At 34.0% G+C, this 19443-nt stretch overlaps 2 protein-coding genes and 1 long non-coding RNA gene across 3 annotated transcripts; 2 read left to right on the top strand and 1 right to left on the bottom strand.

Annotated features, from left to right (window-relative positions):
* Nucleotides 1-396: 396 nt before the first annotated feature.
* LOC104783519 (uncharacterized) lies at nt 397-1124 on the bottom strand. Its single transcript, XR_767231.3, has 4 exons — nt 1010-1124; nt 782-897; nt 600-685; nt 397-527 (listed from the first exon to the last, which is right to left on the bottom strand). It is a non-coding gene; the product is annotated as an uncharacterized LOC104783519 (long non-coding RNA).
* Nucleotides 1125-9266: 8142 nt separating this feature from the next.
* LOC104783527 (transcription factor TCP18-like) lies at nt 9267-11681 on the top strand. The gene is made up of 5 exons (XM_019240728.2): nt 9267-9480; nt 9604-10515; nt 10630-10725; nt 10849-11147; nt 11449-11681. The coding sequence occupies exons 2-5, from the start codon at nt 9702-9704 to the stop codon at nt 11521-11523; spliced, it is 1284 nt and encodes a 427-aa protein (XP_019096273.1). The 5' UTR covers nt 9267-9480; nt 9604-9701; the 3' UTR covers nt 11524-11681.
* A 6634-nt stretch (nt 11682-18315) lies between these two features.
* LOC104783540 (uncharacterized) lies at nt 18316-19258 on the top strand. The gene has a single exon (XM_010508688.3). The coding sequence runs from the start codon at nt 18441-18443 to the stop codon at nt 19029-19031; it is 591 nt and encodes a 196-aa protein (XP_010506990.1). The 5' UTR covers nt 18316-18440; the 3' UTR covers nt 19032-19258.
* Nucleotides 19259-19443: the final 185 nt, after the last annotated feature.

Raw genomic sequence — 19443 nt, forward strand, 5'->3', positions numbered from 1 at the left:
ATCGAGCTCTTGGAAAGATCGAGTGGAGAGCTTTGTTGTCCGCTATGTCTTCCAAGCCACGGTACATGCTCTATGGAGTGAGCGAAACAGAAGACGCCATGGAGAACCTATTACCACGGCGGAGCAGTTGATCAAATCTATTGACAGACAATAGAGGGACTGGATTCTCTCAATAGCCAAGAGTGGTGATTGACGCTACGATGCTGCTCTGCAGTTTTGGCTAGCATCTCGATATTAATTCCATACAATCTAAGCCTGTAGTCTACAATTTATTTGGTTTTCTCTGTTTAACCCACATGTTGCACTAGTTGTAGAAACGTTATTTTTTCTTTGAATCAAATTTAACATTTTATTCAAAAAAAAAAAGAAAATCACAAACAACACACCTTTAAAACCTCGTGCTTCACTTATGCTCTTTCTACTTGTAACTAACATCCAGAAACAAGTGTCATACTGATTGTCATACTGCAATCAATGTCCTTCAAAATTTCCAGCCTCTGGTTCATGAACCCCACAGCTCCGATCACCTGTTTCAGTTTATTGGATAATGGAAACAGTTCAAGCTGCAGCAAAAACGCCTCTTATTGAACATATCTCACATTTCACCAACACTTGCATCTCAAATCTCACATCTCTACAATCAGACCATCAATCTCAGAGGTAAACCAACACAAAACCATTCAAGCTGCAGCAAAAACCGATTTAAAACTGGTCAAGAACAAACAAGCAAAAATCAGAAATCAAGCATTGATCACAACAAAACAAAGTATAAAAAGCTCACCATTAGAAAACACTTCCAAAACAAACTGTAATCTTCACCAAATAAAAAGCCCGAAGCAACTGAATCAAATTGATTCCATCTCTTTCTTCCTCGCTTCATTATAAACTCATCAAGATCTGAGACAAAAAATGAAACATTTAACTTATTGCATCAAGAACATATACTGAAACTCTCAAACTGATAGAAATTGAACCATTGAATGAGACGCATATAGGTTCCATCACTAACTTGAAAATTGGAGCTACTAAGGCATCGAGCAATCTGTTGGAACAGAGGGACCATACAACGTTGAAACTTAACAGTCTGTATTGCCTCTAGAACCACTTCAAGTTCACCAAGAAAGAGAATTATTGTTTGCAATCTCCCAAAGGACCAAACTTGAGGGGGCTTTTCTAATTGCTGCTACTAATATCTCATCTCTTGTATCTCTTTGTGGATGGAACTAAACAGAACATGTTTTTTTAAGAAGTCTATTAAGAGCTAAAGAACTACTAATTGTGATTACTCGAAAACAAATATTGAGCTTTCTCACCGTGATAAGTTTTCCAGCATTTCTCTTCTATTTTAGCCAAGTTGATTGCTGCTACTGCAGCGGCTCCAGATGAAATCCCAACCTAACGTATATAGATTCCGAAAAAAGTACAACCACTTAGGAGGTTTTTAGGATCAATGTTAAGTGTGTGTTAAGTGTGTAGGAAGTATTTTAGAAAATGATTATATGATTATATAAGGATATAAGAAAGATCTTTTACCAATGGGATATATTTTATTATTGAAACACTCAAAGGATTACAAAGGCTCTTAACACTCTCACACTCAAACTTACTCAGTCCAGCTTCAATGAAACTTTTCACCAAGCCTTAGTATTTATATTACAAGTCTTAGAGAATATTACATAGAATATTCCTTAAGATATTTTTATGCTTTATTTTACAACTCTGCATTTATTCAACTCTCTACTTTATTTTACAATCCTCCATTTATTCAACTCTCTCATAACCATATACTTCACTATCATATATCACACACTTATTATTTATTCCTTCTGTCTCCAAAAGAGAGGCGACGTTTATCTTATCTGTTGTCGTCTTCTTCACTGTTTGAGGCGACTTCTGTGACGTAGATCTTTTGGCCTGGAATGTATCGCTTTATCTTGTATTTTTTTCCTTCAACTCTGTAGACCGGATGATCTGGATTTGATTGTGGCCATGCGTATTGATCATGAAAGCCTGCTAACACTTGTCGTATTTCTTCATCGAATCCTAGCGGGTAGACGTGTCTGTTGTGCCAGTGTGCTTTGTGAGGACAAAGAAGATTAGGGTCAACTTCAGATTCATTAAATCCATTCAATAATGCAATTTGCTTTGCGCGTTGATGGAAGTTTCCCGAGGCAAAAGCATCATTATTGTAGCTTGTCTCAACGTTCGCATCATATTTCTTTAGGATAATTATTTCCCCGTCTTGTTCTTCTTGGATTGTAGTGATCCTGAACGTAACAAGTATATCCAACTCAGGTTGTGCACGAACATGTTCTTGCCACCAGGTAACATCATGGAATAATATGAGCCACTTGTATAGTAATTTGTAATGCGCCTTTCGTCTAGTCAATATGCATTTCGCCAAGTACTGGAACAGTTGACTTTTGTGGATGAGGATTGCAATAGTGTAAAGATCTGCCATGTACCAAAGTAGGAGGTATGCTTCTATAGGAAACCGACCATAATGAGCAGGGTTCATATGGATGGTGGTAAGGAAGGGATAGGCCGGGTGGTAAGGGAGGCCAAGAAGTGGACCCTGATCAAGACCATACCGGTGTATATAAAGCTTTAGGAAACTATGCAGTGTCTCAATCCCTCTGTAGATCAATACATTGTCGAGTAACGATTCTCTTATTCCATGCGGCATATCAGCAATCTTTTTCCGCAGGTTATCTTCTGTTGGATTGTCTGGACTGAGGGTGTATATCATGGGTACTATTGTCGAGATTTGACGCTGAGTTCTTGAAAGAAAATCTGGGAGGAAGTTGTCTTTTCCTTTGATGTGTTTAACATCGAATTTCCACTGGGAAAACCAACTTGCCCACCTGAGTAACTGAGCTTGTGGTAGTACCTTCTGCTTAAACTGAATCATTTTTGGAAAGGATGACATGTCAAATGAAACTCAAATTTTTCTATTCCTCTTTTGACAGCGAGTATCTCCTTGTAAGTAGAATGGTAGTGTTTTTCATTATCTTTGAAGACTCCACTTTTATAGCCACATATATGTCTTTTCCCTTTCTCGTATTCTTCTAAGAGTATTGCTCCCCAATAGCAATCACTTGCGTCCGTCTGCATAATTCTTTTTCCTTTTGCTTGGATTTTTAGTGTTCGTAAGGTTGTGGAAATTTTCTTCAATTCTTTTACTGCTTCTGTGCATTTCTGGCTCCAAGGAGGGGCATCTTTCTTGAGTTGAGCAGAGAGAACCGATCTGTGTTTTGCAAGACCATGAATGAAATCCGACATATAATTGACAATCCCCAGAAACTGTTGAACTTGCTTGAAAGATAGTCGTTCATCTGGAAACTCATTGAGTTGGGTGGCAATGTGAGGTTGGAGGTAGTATTCTCCCTTGGATATGTGCATTCCCAGAAAATCAATCTTCGTTTCTCCGATCACCATCTTCTTTTCTGATAGCATAATACCGTATTTTTGTACGATATTGTGGAACTTTGCCAATAATGAAGTGTGGGAATCTATGTCTGATGAGAATAGCTGAATATCGTCGATATACACCAGCGCATTTGGGAAGATAGGCTCGAATATCTTGATCATAGCTTTTTGGAATAATGAAGGAGCTACCTTTAGTCCAAAAGGCATGACTTTCCAGTGGTAATGACGATCTGGTACACAAAATCCCGTCTTTGGTCTGTCCTCTGGTTTGATTCCAAGCTGCCAAAATCCTGCTTTTAAGTCAAACTTGGAGAAGATTTGTGCTTGCGGGAGTTTTTGGAATAACACTTCTCTCTTTGGCAAAGAAAACTTGTCATCGGCAAGGAAATGGTTGAGTGGTTGATAGTTGATGACTAATCTGAGTTTTTCTCGCACCTGTTCAGCCCGTTTGTTGACGTATAATGCTTCGCATGCCCAAGGTGAAGTGGTCTTCTCAATGAGGTCTTCTTTCTGGAGTTGGTCAATTTCTTCGAGTGCAAGATTGTAGTGATCTGGGTTCATTCATGGGTGACTTGCTTTAGTTGGGTTGATATCCTCATTCTTCTTGAAGGGTAAGGATATGAAGAAATTTGGATTCTTCCATAAAGGAGATGAGCATTTTGTGAGAAACTCCGAATGAGATGTGGCGCAAGACGTCTTTGCAATTTCTTCTTTTATGGGATTAAGCATCTCCATAGGATATAGATGAGACACCGTTGTCCAAGGTAGCAACTGATTTTTGTGTTTGAGACCTTTCGGGTGCCACGAAACTCTCTGAAGACTATGAAGGATGTCAAATCCAAGTATAAAGTCCTTTCCAGGGAGTTCAGAACCATATACTTTGGATTGAATCATGTATCCGGGGAAAAGTTGGATGTAAATTGGCTTGCTAATAAGAGAGATATGAAATATCTGGCTGTTGGCTGCTTTGAAAGCGACTGAACATGAATTCCAATGTGAGGCTGGGAGGAGGTCTGGTTTGATGATGGATAAAGCAGCTCCAGTGTCAAAATAGGCAATCACCAGTATTGGTTTATCATACTTGTTTGGGAAGATGTAGATCTTGTCATTTGGAGATGGTTAGGTTAGATACACCAATTCTTCTTGATGTGATTGCTCTACTTTGCAGAAATCAAATGTGTAGAGGTCAAACAACATGAATTGGTCGTCTATATCGCTTTCATCTCCAGTATCCTCTTCTGAAGATTCATCTTCTAATTCTATACCCATTGCAAGAACTGTATCATCAGTTGGTTCATCATCAAGGGAAAAGATGGATCAATATTCGAGTCGTCAATATCTTCAACTTGTGCCAAGTAGCCAAGGAGGTTGTCTCTCTTCTTCTTGTTAGGACACTGTTTCGCATAATGTCCTTTCTTCTTGCAGATGTAACATCTGTCTGATTTTTTAAAACCTCTTTGAGTTTTCTTCCTGAAGAATTTCCATTTTTTTCTAGAAGATAGCTTTGGATATTTCTTCTGCCACTTGCTTCTATAGCTCTTTTCTTTTCCATGACTTGTAGAACAATGGCATCTCTTGTCTCTGCATTTGATATTGAGTTCTGGCCGATCACATGCTTTTCCTAGAAGCTTTCCTTGTTCTTGAAGCTGTTTGAAAAACTTCTGGTGGTTGCATAGCTTTTCAAGGGCTGCCAGAGAAATTTGATATATTTCTCCAAGTGAAGCTTGGTTGAGAGGCATATTCTTGAGAGACAATATCCTTGACGTTTCATTTCCAAGTGGTTCTGGAAGTGAATTCAGGTACGCCTGCTTGAGGTTGACGTCATTTATCCCATTCAGGACATAGAATCTCTTTGACATTCGCTCATAATGTCTTTCAAGATCCTTCCTCTTGAAGGAGCAGCATCTCATGCTAAGATACTCTTCTCTGGGCTTGGATAGTATAATGATCCCATGTGCCGAGAAATTCATTGTGGATGTGTCCCACCAAGGCATCGATTGTTGGAGATTGTCGGATTTGTAATTGTCGATATTGGCCTAAGCTTATCCACCATTGCCTGAGACGTCCTTAGAATTTAGCCACCAGTTTATCAATCGATGTAAGCAAAATGGCTCCTGGGTTGAGTTGTTGTTCTGTTAGCCATGCATGCATCTCATATACTTTGTCGCGCCATTTTGAAGGGGGAACATCATAAAAAGAAAAACTCTTATGTGGTTCTGTATTAAACCACAGATTTCTTTCTGTCTGATTTCGTCCAGTTTCTTGAGTTTCTTCATATATGTTTCTACCTTCACTTTCTACGTCTTCTTCAACCACAGCCGGTGAGACCATCATAAAAGGTGGGATTATGACCTCATTATTTTCATCTTTTATTGGCGTCTTTTTCATCATACTTTCTTGAGAAAAACTTTTTTCTCCTCACTCAACAATAATTGAGCACGTCGACGCTTCTTAGGGATTCTTAAACTCTTTAACTAAGAAGCTTTTCTTAGTAATATTGCCATTTTTTATTTATTTTTAATCAGACTAAAGTTAAGAAATACGACTAAGAAGTCCCGATAAAAATGATCTTACATCGTAAACCATATTTTATATTTAGAGGTGAAGCATGGAACAAAAATAATGTAGGCAAATTAAACTGGACATTATTTGTGTGTGGTCGAAGCCATTTATAAAGATTTGAAATGATCATAATAAAAGGGTATCATGATGGTACATCGTCAGGGGGAAAAGAACATCAATTAATAATTACAACGTCCGTATAACTACTAACTACACTTAGATACGATTCAAAACATTTCTGTAATGAAAATTAGGCATTCAATTTTGATTGGTCTCATACTATTCTGATATCAACTCGGTGATGCCTCTAGATTACATTAATTTTTATATATAAAAACATTAATATGAAGATATGGTGTTGTCAAATCTCCTTAACTTAAGCGTGAAAGTAGGAACATAGGCTATCTCTATCTTTTCGCTATCCCTAAACCCAAAGAAGCTCAAGCTCTACATCAACATGTTACGCTTCCATTAAGCTTGTCGCGGTCATTTGTCCGATACTCTAAGAAATAAAATATTTGATATAAATCTTGTGATATATTATTTACAAGAGGTGATTGTAATTCAGTTTGTAATAAAATATTTTATGTTGTTGTCTTCTTCATGAGTTATGAGAAAGAAGAATTGAAAGCAACCTTAGAAGAAGCCAGCGAGTCCATCCATTATAGTCATGTGGTCCTCCTGATAATGGCAGGCCTAGAGAGAGAGAGAGAGAGAGAGAGAGAGAGGGAGAGGGAAGAGAGCAAAAAGAAGTGAGAGCATGGGATGTGCTAGATAATTAGGTGAGAAGGCGGCATGTATAAATGGAAAGAGTGGACAACAATGGATGACCAAAACAGGAGTTATTATTTACAATGACAGTGTTTCATCTTTGCACGTAACTCCTAATTTTGTGCTCTACCTGCGTACACATACATGCATATAAATACGTAAACAGATGTGCAAGTACTTGTGGTGAGTAGCTTTAATTAAGGTGTTAATTATTAAGACTTTGATCCTCGTCTCCAGATTTACTTTAGTGATTTGTATTAGTTTTACAATCTGAACTTCAAAAAGGTACAAAATAAGCATATGACACAACTTTATATATTAATTAGGCTGACACATTATCTGTTAAAGATTGATTGGTCAAAAGTTGTAAGTTATGGTTTAGCCTGTTAGCTAACTGTTTTTTTTCTTTTTGGACAAGATCAACATATATAATACTAACTACCTAATTAAGAAACTATAATCAACCGTTAACCGTATTAACTTCTCATATTAGTTTTAAAATGTATCTTTTTTCGGTGTGAAGAAGAGATATTTCTAAAATATGTTTTTAAAAATATTTTTACGTGGAAAAATAATGAAATGATGCAAAAGCTTACAAGATAAGCACGAGAGAGAAAAGAAGTTCCCTTTTTAGCGAAAGCGACTCCTAAACATATGTATATGAGAGAGAGAGAGAGTGTATGTGTGACTGTGTGTGTGTGAGAGAGTCAAAAGAAAATAAAAGATTGGTCGGTCATGGCATACTGAACAGAGAGACTCAGAGAGCTAAAGCTTTTTAATTTATTTTCTTCCTAAAATTGCAGTTTTTTTTTTCTTAGGGCTTCAAACTGCCACGTGCAATCCTCCTATTTGAAAATTAATTTAATCTAGCTCTTACTTACAACGGTAACCTTCTAAAAATTATCTGCTAACTCTACATCACGAAAATTACAGTAGATGGGTTTTTGCACAATAAAGTATAAACTAATATTTGTTTGCATGTTTTTATTGATTAGTTGCTGAGCATTTTTGGTTAATCATGAATAAGAGTTGGGCTCCTTTGTTAATGGATGCAAATTGATTGATGAGTTATTTAATTCTGAAGTTTCGTAGGTATAGAGATAGATACTAATGGATTATTTAACGTTTTTTTTTTCTTTTCTTGCCAATGCTATTATTACAAGTTATAACACTAGTACTATTACTTACTTCTAATGCCACGTCGAAAAAAAAGAGGTTATTTATTCCAATGCTTTCGTCAGTTTTGCTATTTGAACTAAATTGGAATCCAATAAGTCTACGTAAGAAAAAAGGAGCTGCCCTTTTTCAGAAACTATCTGGTCTATTCGCAATTTAATTACCAAATTTTATAGAAGAGTAATGTTGCATAACAATTTTTTTATATTGTATGCATAACAATTAAGAACAATCATATTTATCTCTAAATTTAGAAAAAGATCCATGATGGTAATAAATTGTTATAATATTGTTTAGATTTATTTGATATTATCCTCTATAACATATTTGCCACATATATATATATATTACAATTCATATTTTATATTTTAAATTACAATTGATCTATTTCATATATAATATTCAGCAACATATAATAAATGTATTAAAACTTAAGTTAGTATGGATTATGGAAAATGGAAATGGTATTAAAAAGAATCACTCTTTGAAAAAATATAACATTTTTGTACTTCATACTTCATAGTGTTTTTGGAAATACCACCAGAAAAATCTTAATATAATATTTATTTTCCTTTAATTTTTCTCATTTGGAATGTAAATCAATTTTTTAAAAATATGTTAATTATAATCTAAAGTTTCTTTATTCTATTCTTTAGAATATCCTTAATTTATTTTAATATTATTTTAATATTATTTATACACAACTCCAAAATTTATATATATGCAAATAAACATTTATCTGTCTACCTAATATTTTTTCTAAATTATAATCTTATTACCTTCTGTTTCTTTCATTTCATTATATCTTGATCCTTATCTTCTAAACAATATTAAGGTCATAAAAATCTATAAGTGGGTTTTACATGTCATTTTAATAAGTTAAAGATATATTTTTATTTAAATGTAAAGGTTACAATAATTGGTAAAATATATGTTTTGTCAACCAACTAAAAATTAATTATCCTATGAAATTGATTATTGGGATAGCTAAAACCTAAATTTATAACATATTTATAAACAATTAAATATAGTGAAATATTTTTTAATTGTACTAACTATAGTTAGACATCTTTTATTCCATGAAATTAATTATAAAGAGACATATAATCTTTGGATTAGTTAATATAGCTGTCAACAATTTAATATCTATCAAAGAATTAAACTCCATTCTTATCTGGTAATGAAATATCTCAAAAAAGAAACAAAAGGTCCTAATAATAGAAAAAACAAAATCTTTAACCAAATATGATAAACATCTATGATAACATTTTCGCAAAACAAAACGAATATATATTTTTTCATGCCGAAGCTAGGAATTTTAAAAATATATATATAAAGAAAATAAACGAGTCTTCAAAAGCGTATATGTTGTTCCTTCCCCCATACTGATATCTCTCTGCCTCTCTCTATAGCTATCTCTCTCTCTCTCTCTCTCTCTTTTTCTCTCTCTTTCTCTCCATTCTAGTTCATAGAACGTAGACTCATTTAAGTACATTGCCTGTGTTGTCTTTCTCAACCATTTAGTCCTTTGCCTCAATAAAGGTATCCTCTCTCTCTACACATTTAGACACACACATAGATTCTCTTGAACAAAGACATATTGTACTATTATTTGACTAATCACTATTACTGTTCTTTCTTTCTTTTTTTTTCTTGATTTTGCAGGCTAAGGAAAAATATTTAAAATTCTTTCTTTTCTAGTTTTGATTTTGGCTGAGATCAATGTCTTCGTCATTGGAACAGTAATCTTTCTCTTTGATTTTATGCTTTCTCTCATTTTCTTGGCTTTTTTTTTTGTGTGTCTGAAGAAGATTTTGGTACAAGTGTCATTCTCAAAATTTTGTCTTAGGGTTTTTTTAATTTTAATTTTGTTGCTTCAAAACCCCCCCAAAAAAGACATGAACAACAACACTTTCAGTACTTCTACCACCATCAGTGTCGACGACTACATGTTATTCCCTTATAATGACCATTATTCCTCAACCCCAGTACTGATCCCTTTTAGCCCTTCTTCTTCCATTGACGACATCTTGATTCACTCCACCTCCAACACATCAAACAATAATCTTGACCATCATCATCAGTTCCTACAACCTTCTCCTTTTCCTCAATTCGAATTTGACCCGGATTGCGCCCTCTTGGACTCTTTCCTCCCACTAAACAATGGCCATGATGATAATCAAACCGTCTCCACTGACAATCATCGTCCATCACTTCATCTTCCCTCGAACAACACCATTGGAGATCAACCCATTGAGCCCTCGGAAACTATAACCCACATAGAAGATTCCCAGACAATCTCAACTTCTCAAGACCCCAAAATGAAAAAAGCCAAGAAACCAAGCAGAACAGACAGGCACAGCAAGATCAAAACGGCCAACGGGACACGCGATCGTAGGATGAGACTCTCTCTAGATGTCGCCAAAGAGTTGTTTGGCTTACAAGACATGCTTGGTTTCGACAAAGCCAGCAAAACCGTTGAGTGGTTGCTCACACAAGCAAAACCAGAGATCACAAAGATCGCGAAAAGCCATTCTCACCGGTGCGGCTTCAGCAGCGGCGAGGAGTCTCAAAACCGTAAATATGCAATATTTTCTAGTTTTAAGTCTATTCAATTTTTTATCTTAGTTTATATGAAAAGATTTTATCTTTATGGTTAATCTGAAATTGTGAATTTCGTAATTATTTTAGGACCGGCATTAGGATCCATGGATGCATCGTCTAGTCTGTGTGAACTTACATCCATGTGGACGGTCGACGATAGAGGCAGCAATTCTAACACGACCGGTATGTACCTTAACAGTTGCCTTAATGTTTTACAATGATTAGAGAGTTACAATTTTCTGTAATAAAAAATTATAAAAAAGAAGTATATGTTTTAAAACTGATATATTCATGGGTTGACATTAGAAACAACAGGAAACAAGGTCGATGAGAGATCAATGAAAGGGAAGAGAAAGAGGCCAGAACCACGTACGCCCATTTTGAAGAAGTTGTCCAAGGATGAAAGAGCAAAAGCAAGAGAAAGAGCAAAGGATAGGACAATCGAGAAAATGATGATGAAAGGAAGATCACAATCGGTAAACGTTGTGGAAGAAGAAGTTCATCATCAGGGTGAGATAGTAAAGAATGATATAATCAACAAAATGAACTCATCATTTCCAATGATTAGTCACCATCGCAGCCAAGGGGCAGCTAATTCCATTGAGGTACCTTAATTCTTCTATAACTACGAGTCCCATTTATAATTTTTATGGATTTTTTTCCTTTTTTCTTTATATGGTTATTACTAAAGCTATGCATATTTATTCAAGTTTAGGCTATCTCAAATTTAATATCACCAATGTATCAACACATTTAATTAATGTTAGATAGTTTAATATAGTATACTAGTTTTGGTGTGTTTTTGGATCCACATCAGAGATTTGAAGGCGCCGGTTTTTTATTATTATTATTAACCGACTTCTATTAGCTGTAAGACATAATTGTCAGTGGTTATGTACCTTGCAGCAGCAGCAGTTTACGGATCTTCATCATCACTTCTCGGGGAACCCAAGAGACCTCATGTACAAGTACAACTATTAAAACATGTGTTGATTGATAGTGATTTACCGTTAAAATCGGTTGATATGAAGAAAAAAACTAATGCAATTTGTATGATATTTTGTTTTTATTTTCGAGTGCTTCTATAACTATTATATGTATAGCCTTCAAACACATATGTGCGGGGGTGAGTTTATTTATCGGTTGCTTTAGGAATACAACAAATGTTTTGCACAAAAAAAAAAAAAAAAAAAAAGAATACAACAAATGACAAAAAGAAACGTGACAAAATGATAAAAATTCTGTATATTATTGTGATTCTTTTATGTGTCCTTGACGTCAATTCTGGTAGCCATAATCAAGAATTTAAAACCTTTCAAGGCTTTATATAGATGAACTTAGATGCCACAGCTTATCAAAAGGCTTGTGATCACTATTATTATGTATAAGTGGATTAACGTTATTATTTTAAGTTTTTTTAAGCAATTCAATTTGCTTTGTCCTTTAATCAATGATAACTTATGCTCTAATAAATCAATATATCTCGCATGTATAGTAGTAGGTTACTTGTTTTGTTATAAGTTGAATATTACTTAATCAAGAAAGTTTGGTTTACTCAATTCAAACTTGGTATATTATTTTCCCAAACTGCAATTTAGTATCATAGATATATACTGTTAAGAAATATCAAAATATTTTGAATTTTTATATATGACTCTTTTTGACAGATCTACAGATAGTAAACAACCCAAAGGTATGATTATGAACCTTGATATTAACACTGTTCTTTTTTCTAAAAGATGATAAAATTATATGTGCACTAAGCTGTGGTCTTTGTATTCATGCTATTATAGAATATACGTCCCTCACCATTTTCATAGCCTCGAATAAAGAAGTCACTTTGATTCGATGCCACTTCCAGATAAACTTAATTATGCTTTGCCATCAAACCTCGGGTGGTTGGTGTTGTTATAGTCCGGCGTAGGAATGTTAAATCATTAAAAATTACACAACTCATTAATTATGCTTCAGACTACACATGAACTGAAATACACATTAGAACATATTATGTTAGAGTGAATTAGCAATTATAAAGGTATTGTACGTGAAAATGTCTGTGAGGCGTCTTTTGCAGTTATATATATATATATATATATATATATTTTGGGCTTACAAGGGGTTTCTAGGATTTTAGTTTCTTAAAAAAATCTCTATTTCTGCGAAAAAAAATATAATGTGCATGTTTTCACAATTTTCTTATGAAAAAGTGCTCATATATTTTTGTAAAATCTCATTACGTTTGTTTCGTATTGATGGTTGTCCCTATGATAGCTTATGGTGTTACCTCGGTTCCTCCCCTTTTCTTTAGTCTATGATTTTGGCTTTTGGCTCCTAATAAAACACACATCCATACGAGCACTAGAAAAAACAAACTACTAAAATATCTAGTCGAATTCAACTACAGCCTCATAAAGTTTCGTGTTTTATCAGAATTAAAAAATATATTAAATATATATATAGGCATCTGATTCTGAGATGACTGTAATATCAGATGTGGAAACTTGATTTTATAAGAGACCTCTCTGGTATCAACAAAAATTGAACCACTTTCGAAAGATAATTAAAATGATTAAGGTCATTAAATGAAATTAAAAACTGATTTACAGTGCTTTTAAAATGGAGTCACAACATTTTTGTTTTATGTTTTAGATTACAAACACACTTGACGATAATATATGGATCCATTCATATTAAATCTTATAGGGACAAATGGAGGAAGAGATTTTATATTTTGTTTTGAATGTATAAAGTTTTATTTGATTATACTATAGTTCGTATATATATAATTTAGTAAAACGGAGGAAGGGATTACAGTAGTAAGGGACTGAAGAAGTCCCAAACACTAGGTGTCGAAATTTCAGGAAGGAATATGGAAAATATAAATACTAGGATGAAATTCTATGCGATCATTGAGATGACAAAAGTAAGTTAAAAAAATAAAGAGACACTTGAGAAAGGAAAAAAAAAACAAATAGTACACAGAGGAAAATAAAAAAAGCAATTTATATATATATATAAAATTAACTACAACTTCATAACATTTCGTGATACATAGGTCTCATATGTTTGTATTGTATCAATTAGTCGACAAAACCATATGATATGTTGTCTAAGGTCATGTGGAATGCAATGCCAAACATGAAAACACAACATGGGATTTGCAGTTGTTTTGGACTTCGTTGGATGTTTGTTTTTTCAAAGATTAACTTTATCAAAAGATTGTTGTGTTAACTTTGAATATATCTAATAATACCAGTAAGGTAGAAATTTTTTATTTATCTGTAAAGAGGATTATAAACCATCTAAGTTACATTATTCTGGGGGAAAGAATAAGAAAAAGAACAAACGAAATTAAAATAACTATTTGAGAACACTGAGAAGAACAACAAAAAGTTGAAGGAGATAAATAAAGAGACCCCGCATGCCTAAATTTGTCAAGATGTAAAACCTATTTTTGGAATTTTAAAACTATTTAAAACAATAATTAACCTGCTGCGAGAATTAAAAGAAGAAAATAATGCCAAAATCAAATGAAAACCCAAATTAGTGCGAATTTTAAAACAAAGAAAATGACAAATTGGAAAGAAAACAAAAATTCCTTACAAGAAAAAAGTATTCCAGAAGAGATAAGAAGAAACAAAACAAGAACCAAAGACAGATCTGCAAGTTTATTTCCTAAATTATATGAATAAAAACGAAGTTAACCAATCTCCGAAAACTGTAATCAAACCCGAGTAATTAAAGAGAACACAATTAGAAGGAATTAAAAAAAATGAAGAAGGGAAATAATTAGGAACCCTAGATCTGGATTAAGAAAAGAAAAACAAAAAAGCCCTAGATCTGGTTTATGAGAAACAAGAACTTTGACTGTTATTTCAGAAAAAAACCAAAAGAACCGATCCTTCGATAGAGAGGCAGATCCAGACATAGATATATAAAGAACGAAACCCAGAACAAGAAAATTAATCACTCGACCTTGTGTGTTGTTTTTTCAAACCCTGTAATCAAATAAGAAGCCCTAGCTAGTGAGAGAGAGAGTGTGGCTACAGATACCAACCCTAGAAGATGTAGGAGTAGAGAGAACTGTACGCGTCCGGTATCAATGGCGGATTTTTAGGGTGTCTGGAAATCTTGTTGATTTTTTTTTTTCCTTCTTTGATTTGTTTTTTTTTTTTTTTTGTTATTGTTGTTTGGTTGAAAGTTGAAAACCCAGCAGAGGGCTTCATAGCCAGTTTCCAAATCTAATTTTAAACATAATTTCTTAAAATAGATTTTAGAAAGCAACCCTTCTTTACTCACATGTGCGATCTATCAAATGTTCATGGTTTTCTTTCCAGCATTGCATATATTTTTTAGATCTTTTCTTTTTACTCCTTTCATTATTACCTGTGTGCACGCAATTTTTGACTTTGAAATAAGTTGGATTTTTTTTTTTTTTTCACTACATAACACCAGTCATATATATTCCTAAATTAATTATATAAGGCAAATTAATTGATCATATATGGTTAAATTGATTACCCATAAGTGCGAAAAAACTTAACCCAGAAGTAATATTAAGTTGATATATAAGAAATATAATAAAATTGTTTCATAAGTTTTCATTTTTCATCTTCAACTACATAGTTTTATTTTAATTTTATTTTATCTACGTTAGTCTTATTTTACTGTTTTCATCTTCAACTGCATATTCGTCTAAGTATGTGACACTAGTGAATTTTAGAGTTTACCATATATACTGCATATATATGTTCTCATAAATGTATTTCAAATTTTTTTGGATGAAGTTTTGTAGCTGTATTCATTGCCGCACACTTTGCATGAAAAAAAGAATATCAATAATCAATATATACGATTGTGGTCATGATCGATATGTTCTATTTTTCTTTTAAACTTTACTTTATGCTCTTTTCAGCTGGAAACTGATATACTACAGGATGTATATGAACCGAATCGACTAGCCAAAATAATTGCTCATGGTTCTCTTTTGAGAAACTAATTAATGCATCATGATTCAACTTGGTACCTAGTTTTACAAAAAAAACTTGGTACCTAAGCGTCTAAATTTCTTACACACAAGTTCTCAAAATTTTCACAAGATCATGAAAAAAAAACTACAAAGTATTGTACTAATTAAAGCAGAGAACGGCCTCCTCAGTAAAGAATCTAAATTTTATGCAGTTTAAAATAGTAAAATAAGGACACGAATCTTCATTTAAGATTTTGATGACCAAAAAAAAAAAGAGCTATGAAACCGAACCCTTCATATATATGTTTTGATGACATAAAAAGTTTAGTTATCTACATTAGTACATTACTTTCATATCTGAATATTACGAATAATCTAAATTCCACTAATTTGTTATGGGATACTGTATTAAAATTTTGCGTAGAGCTTTATCATTTTTATAACTAATTTCACTCTTGAGGGCCTGAGGCATAACCCAAATTGAACTGTCATAAAAAAAAGGTACGTTTATTTTGCAAAGCCCATTTAATCTGAAAATGAAATACGGTACATCCATATCATAGTGGGCCGAGAGGTAGACATTGGCCCTTTTTCCTTTTATTGTACAATGATTTAAACGTGCACTACGGTCAACTTTTTCTTGGTACGTAGTTTTTTTTTCTTGGTACGTAGTTCTCTATGTATTAAAATGAAGTGTCTGATTTATAAAATGTCAGTTTGTTGCAAAATGAACTAACTTGACTAAACCATGCGCAAATGGGATAAAACATTAGTATTAATTTGAATTAATGTTTTGTTTTTTTTTAGTAAATTTTATTTAATTTTAGAGGGAGGCTACCTAACACTCCTGGATATCGTGCTTCTTACCTCCCTTTCAACACCGAGTCTTCTTGTTAATTATTTGTACCGAACTAGTATTTGAATTTTAAGGTATAATTCTTTAAAATTCCTCTTCCACCAAATTTGTTGAAATTGTTATAATTAACTAATAGTACTACAGTATATCGCATTTAATAGCTCTTGGTAATATGATAGGGTTATGACTTTGAGAATTTATACATTACGTCTTAGAAACTACTAATAAATAAATGAAACTTGAAAGTGGGGTTAATAAAAGAATACTGATCGTGCTGGTCAACTACATTTAGCGTCTCTTAATGTTCTAATAAATGAGCCTTTATCGACATGGCTATTGAGCATATTGTAAGTGTTAATTATACTTTATTTGTTTCTATGTGAATGATAGATAGTTAATTTTCAAATATAGAAGAACCAAGTAGACTTTTGGAATTAGTTGATGGTTATTGTCACATAGAAGTATAGAACTAAAGTGTTAAAAACGATTATCTTATAGGTGTGATTACGCGAAAAAACATTAGACTAAGTAAATAATTGGGTTATATCAACCGTAAACGCTTAAGCAACTACTTTATAGTTTAAACAAAACTATCGTAAGCAAAATATAAACGAGTACGACGATCGAGAGAGCCCGAGTCAGAGTCAGAAAACTTCAATGGGTCCTTTTACCGGTTACCGTCTTGTTATGTTTTGTTGATGCTCTTTTTTTTTTTTTTGTTCACCTTTGTTGATGCTCAGTGACAAATATCATCAAGTTGATGAGAAAGCCTAATATAATAGGTCCACTATCACTAACCCGACCCGACACGACCCAAGTTAACCCGACGCCCTTTTATCTAATGCATGTCAAACTTAGGCTTTAGAATTTTAGACACGTGTTTTGCAACACGTAGGGTATCGAGATAATGCAAGTCGTGATCATGAACCAGCACTTTTAATTGTGTGACTAGGATATAAATCCAAAACACAATTAAACTAAGCACTATACAAATTTACATTAGGAAGGAGCTGAAAAGATCTCGTATTTATCATTCCTTTCCTCAACACGCCTGTTCTTTTTTTCTTTTTGTAGTTGAAGAAAAAGAAGAGGAAAAGTCAGAATGGTCTGAATTTATCAAATCCATAAAGGTTATAATTAATTTGGCGGTTAATTGCATGTAAACTCTAGAAAGACCTTCTCTACTCTTGTAGTTAGCTCCGTATAACCTAACAAAACCAAATGGAGTTTGGTTGAATTAGCCTCTCACTCCTTTTTGTTAAAGCCGAAACCAGCCTGTTGAATATTCGATACTCTTAATCAGCCTTAATTATTTGTGGTTTGAACTTCTATGATATTATAATAGATGACGCATGTTATATTGTGATAAACAGATGAAAAAAAAAATTATTGCATATCGATCGGTCATCACCTAAATTTTGAGTGGGTTTTTCACCTCATTGATTGCGTTGCTGATATTTGTCCCACCCACTAGTGCTTTATCGTCTTGATATACACGAACCAACGAACCAAAATAGAAAAAAAGATTAAAACATTAAACTTTCCAATTATGCAAAAATTGACAAATAGAAAACAATTGACAAATATATTTGTTAAGCAGAATCGCTGACGAATTATGTTGCTACAATAATATTTTTTCTAATAGAACGCATGTATTGAAACAATTAATAATTATCAAGGAATGAGTCGATCAAACACTGAAACATGTAAGAGTTTAATCAAGAGATCGTTGATGCATGTCTCTCGCATGCTCGTTAGGTTTCATACACAGAACATAAATAAATATTTTGAATGTAATTATTCATTAATATCATATTATAATACACAAATCATCACACAAAATCAAAGAAAATGTCAACACAATATATGTCAACGCAAAGGCTACCGAGTCAGCCGGTAACCTAACTCCCTTTTTATATTAAGGGACCTATACGTTAACGCGTGTATTAATATAAATATACGTAACCCAACCATTTCAGTCTTTCAGACAAGAGAGATAGAGAGAGAAATCACATTAAGGAAAATAAACGAATCTTCTGAGTTTAAACCCTTTCCGGAGAAAACGACGGAGCAATGGAGAGATCAACGCCAGAACATGTCACCTCCGCACACAAGCGCCTTAGCGTGAGTTTCCTCGTCTCTCTCATGGTACTTTGTGCTAGACACGCAAATCGAGTCTCTAAGAAGCTCAAACTCAAGACGAATCGAAAGCAAACTCATCTCGAAGACTATCTCGAAAGCCCTAAGCCTAACGGCAACAAAGGCCGCGAAGAAGGCGGAGGAGGAGGAAGGTTTGGATGGAGTCCGGCACGGTCTTTTTCGCCGATGAGGGTGCGTCCTAAGGAGCTCATGACGACCTTGAGCAACAAGGCGATGACTATGGTCGGCCGGAAAACTAAACCTTACGACGGTGGTGCCGTGAAGAAGACGGCGGTGGAGATGATTGTGGAGGAGGATGAGGAGGAGTACGGCGTTTGGCAGAGGGAGATTTTGATGGGAGGTAAATGTGAGCCGTTGGATTACTCCGGCGTGATCTACTACGATTGTAGTGGACATCAGCTAAAGGAAGTGCCTCCAAGGTCGCCACGTGCTAGTTTGGTTCCTGAGCGCCCGACCCGTTCTTATGTCGGGTCACTGTTAAACCCGACGGAAAAAGAAATTTAAAATTTAGTTTTGAGAGTTTGATTGGTATAATTTGCAGTGTCATCAGTTGAGTGGTCAAAGTTCTGTAGGATCTTTGGTTGTTCTCTTGTTATTGGTAGATGCGCATGACATGTCTTATTATGCATATAGTTGTGTAATTTAAATTTATGTACTTATATAATTGCGCTTGGCAAAATTTTAAAGTTTAGTAATTTTCAAAAAATCCAATACAATAAATAATTTTTCCATATCAACCGTTCATTACCATTCCAAAAGGGATCACAGAAAGAAAAAAAAGCGATTACATGTGGTTGAACTTATACTTTTCTATTTTTATACATGGAGTAATTAGAATTTGAATCCACGTCTATGCGGTAAAAAGGCTCCGATGATGGCCTTTAATTAGCCGAGTTAATGATTACAAACGCCAAAA

This window comes from Camelina sativa, chromosome 1 (assembly GCF_030686135.1).
Source record: "Camelina sativa cultivar CO46 ecotype springtype chromosome 1, ASM3068613v1".
NCBI classification, from domain to species: domain Eukaryota; kingdom Viridiplantae; phylum Streptophyta; class Magnoliopsida; order Brassicales; family Brassicaceae; genus Camelina; species Camelina sativa.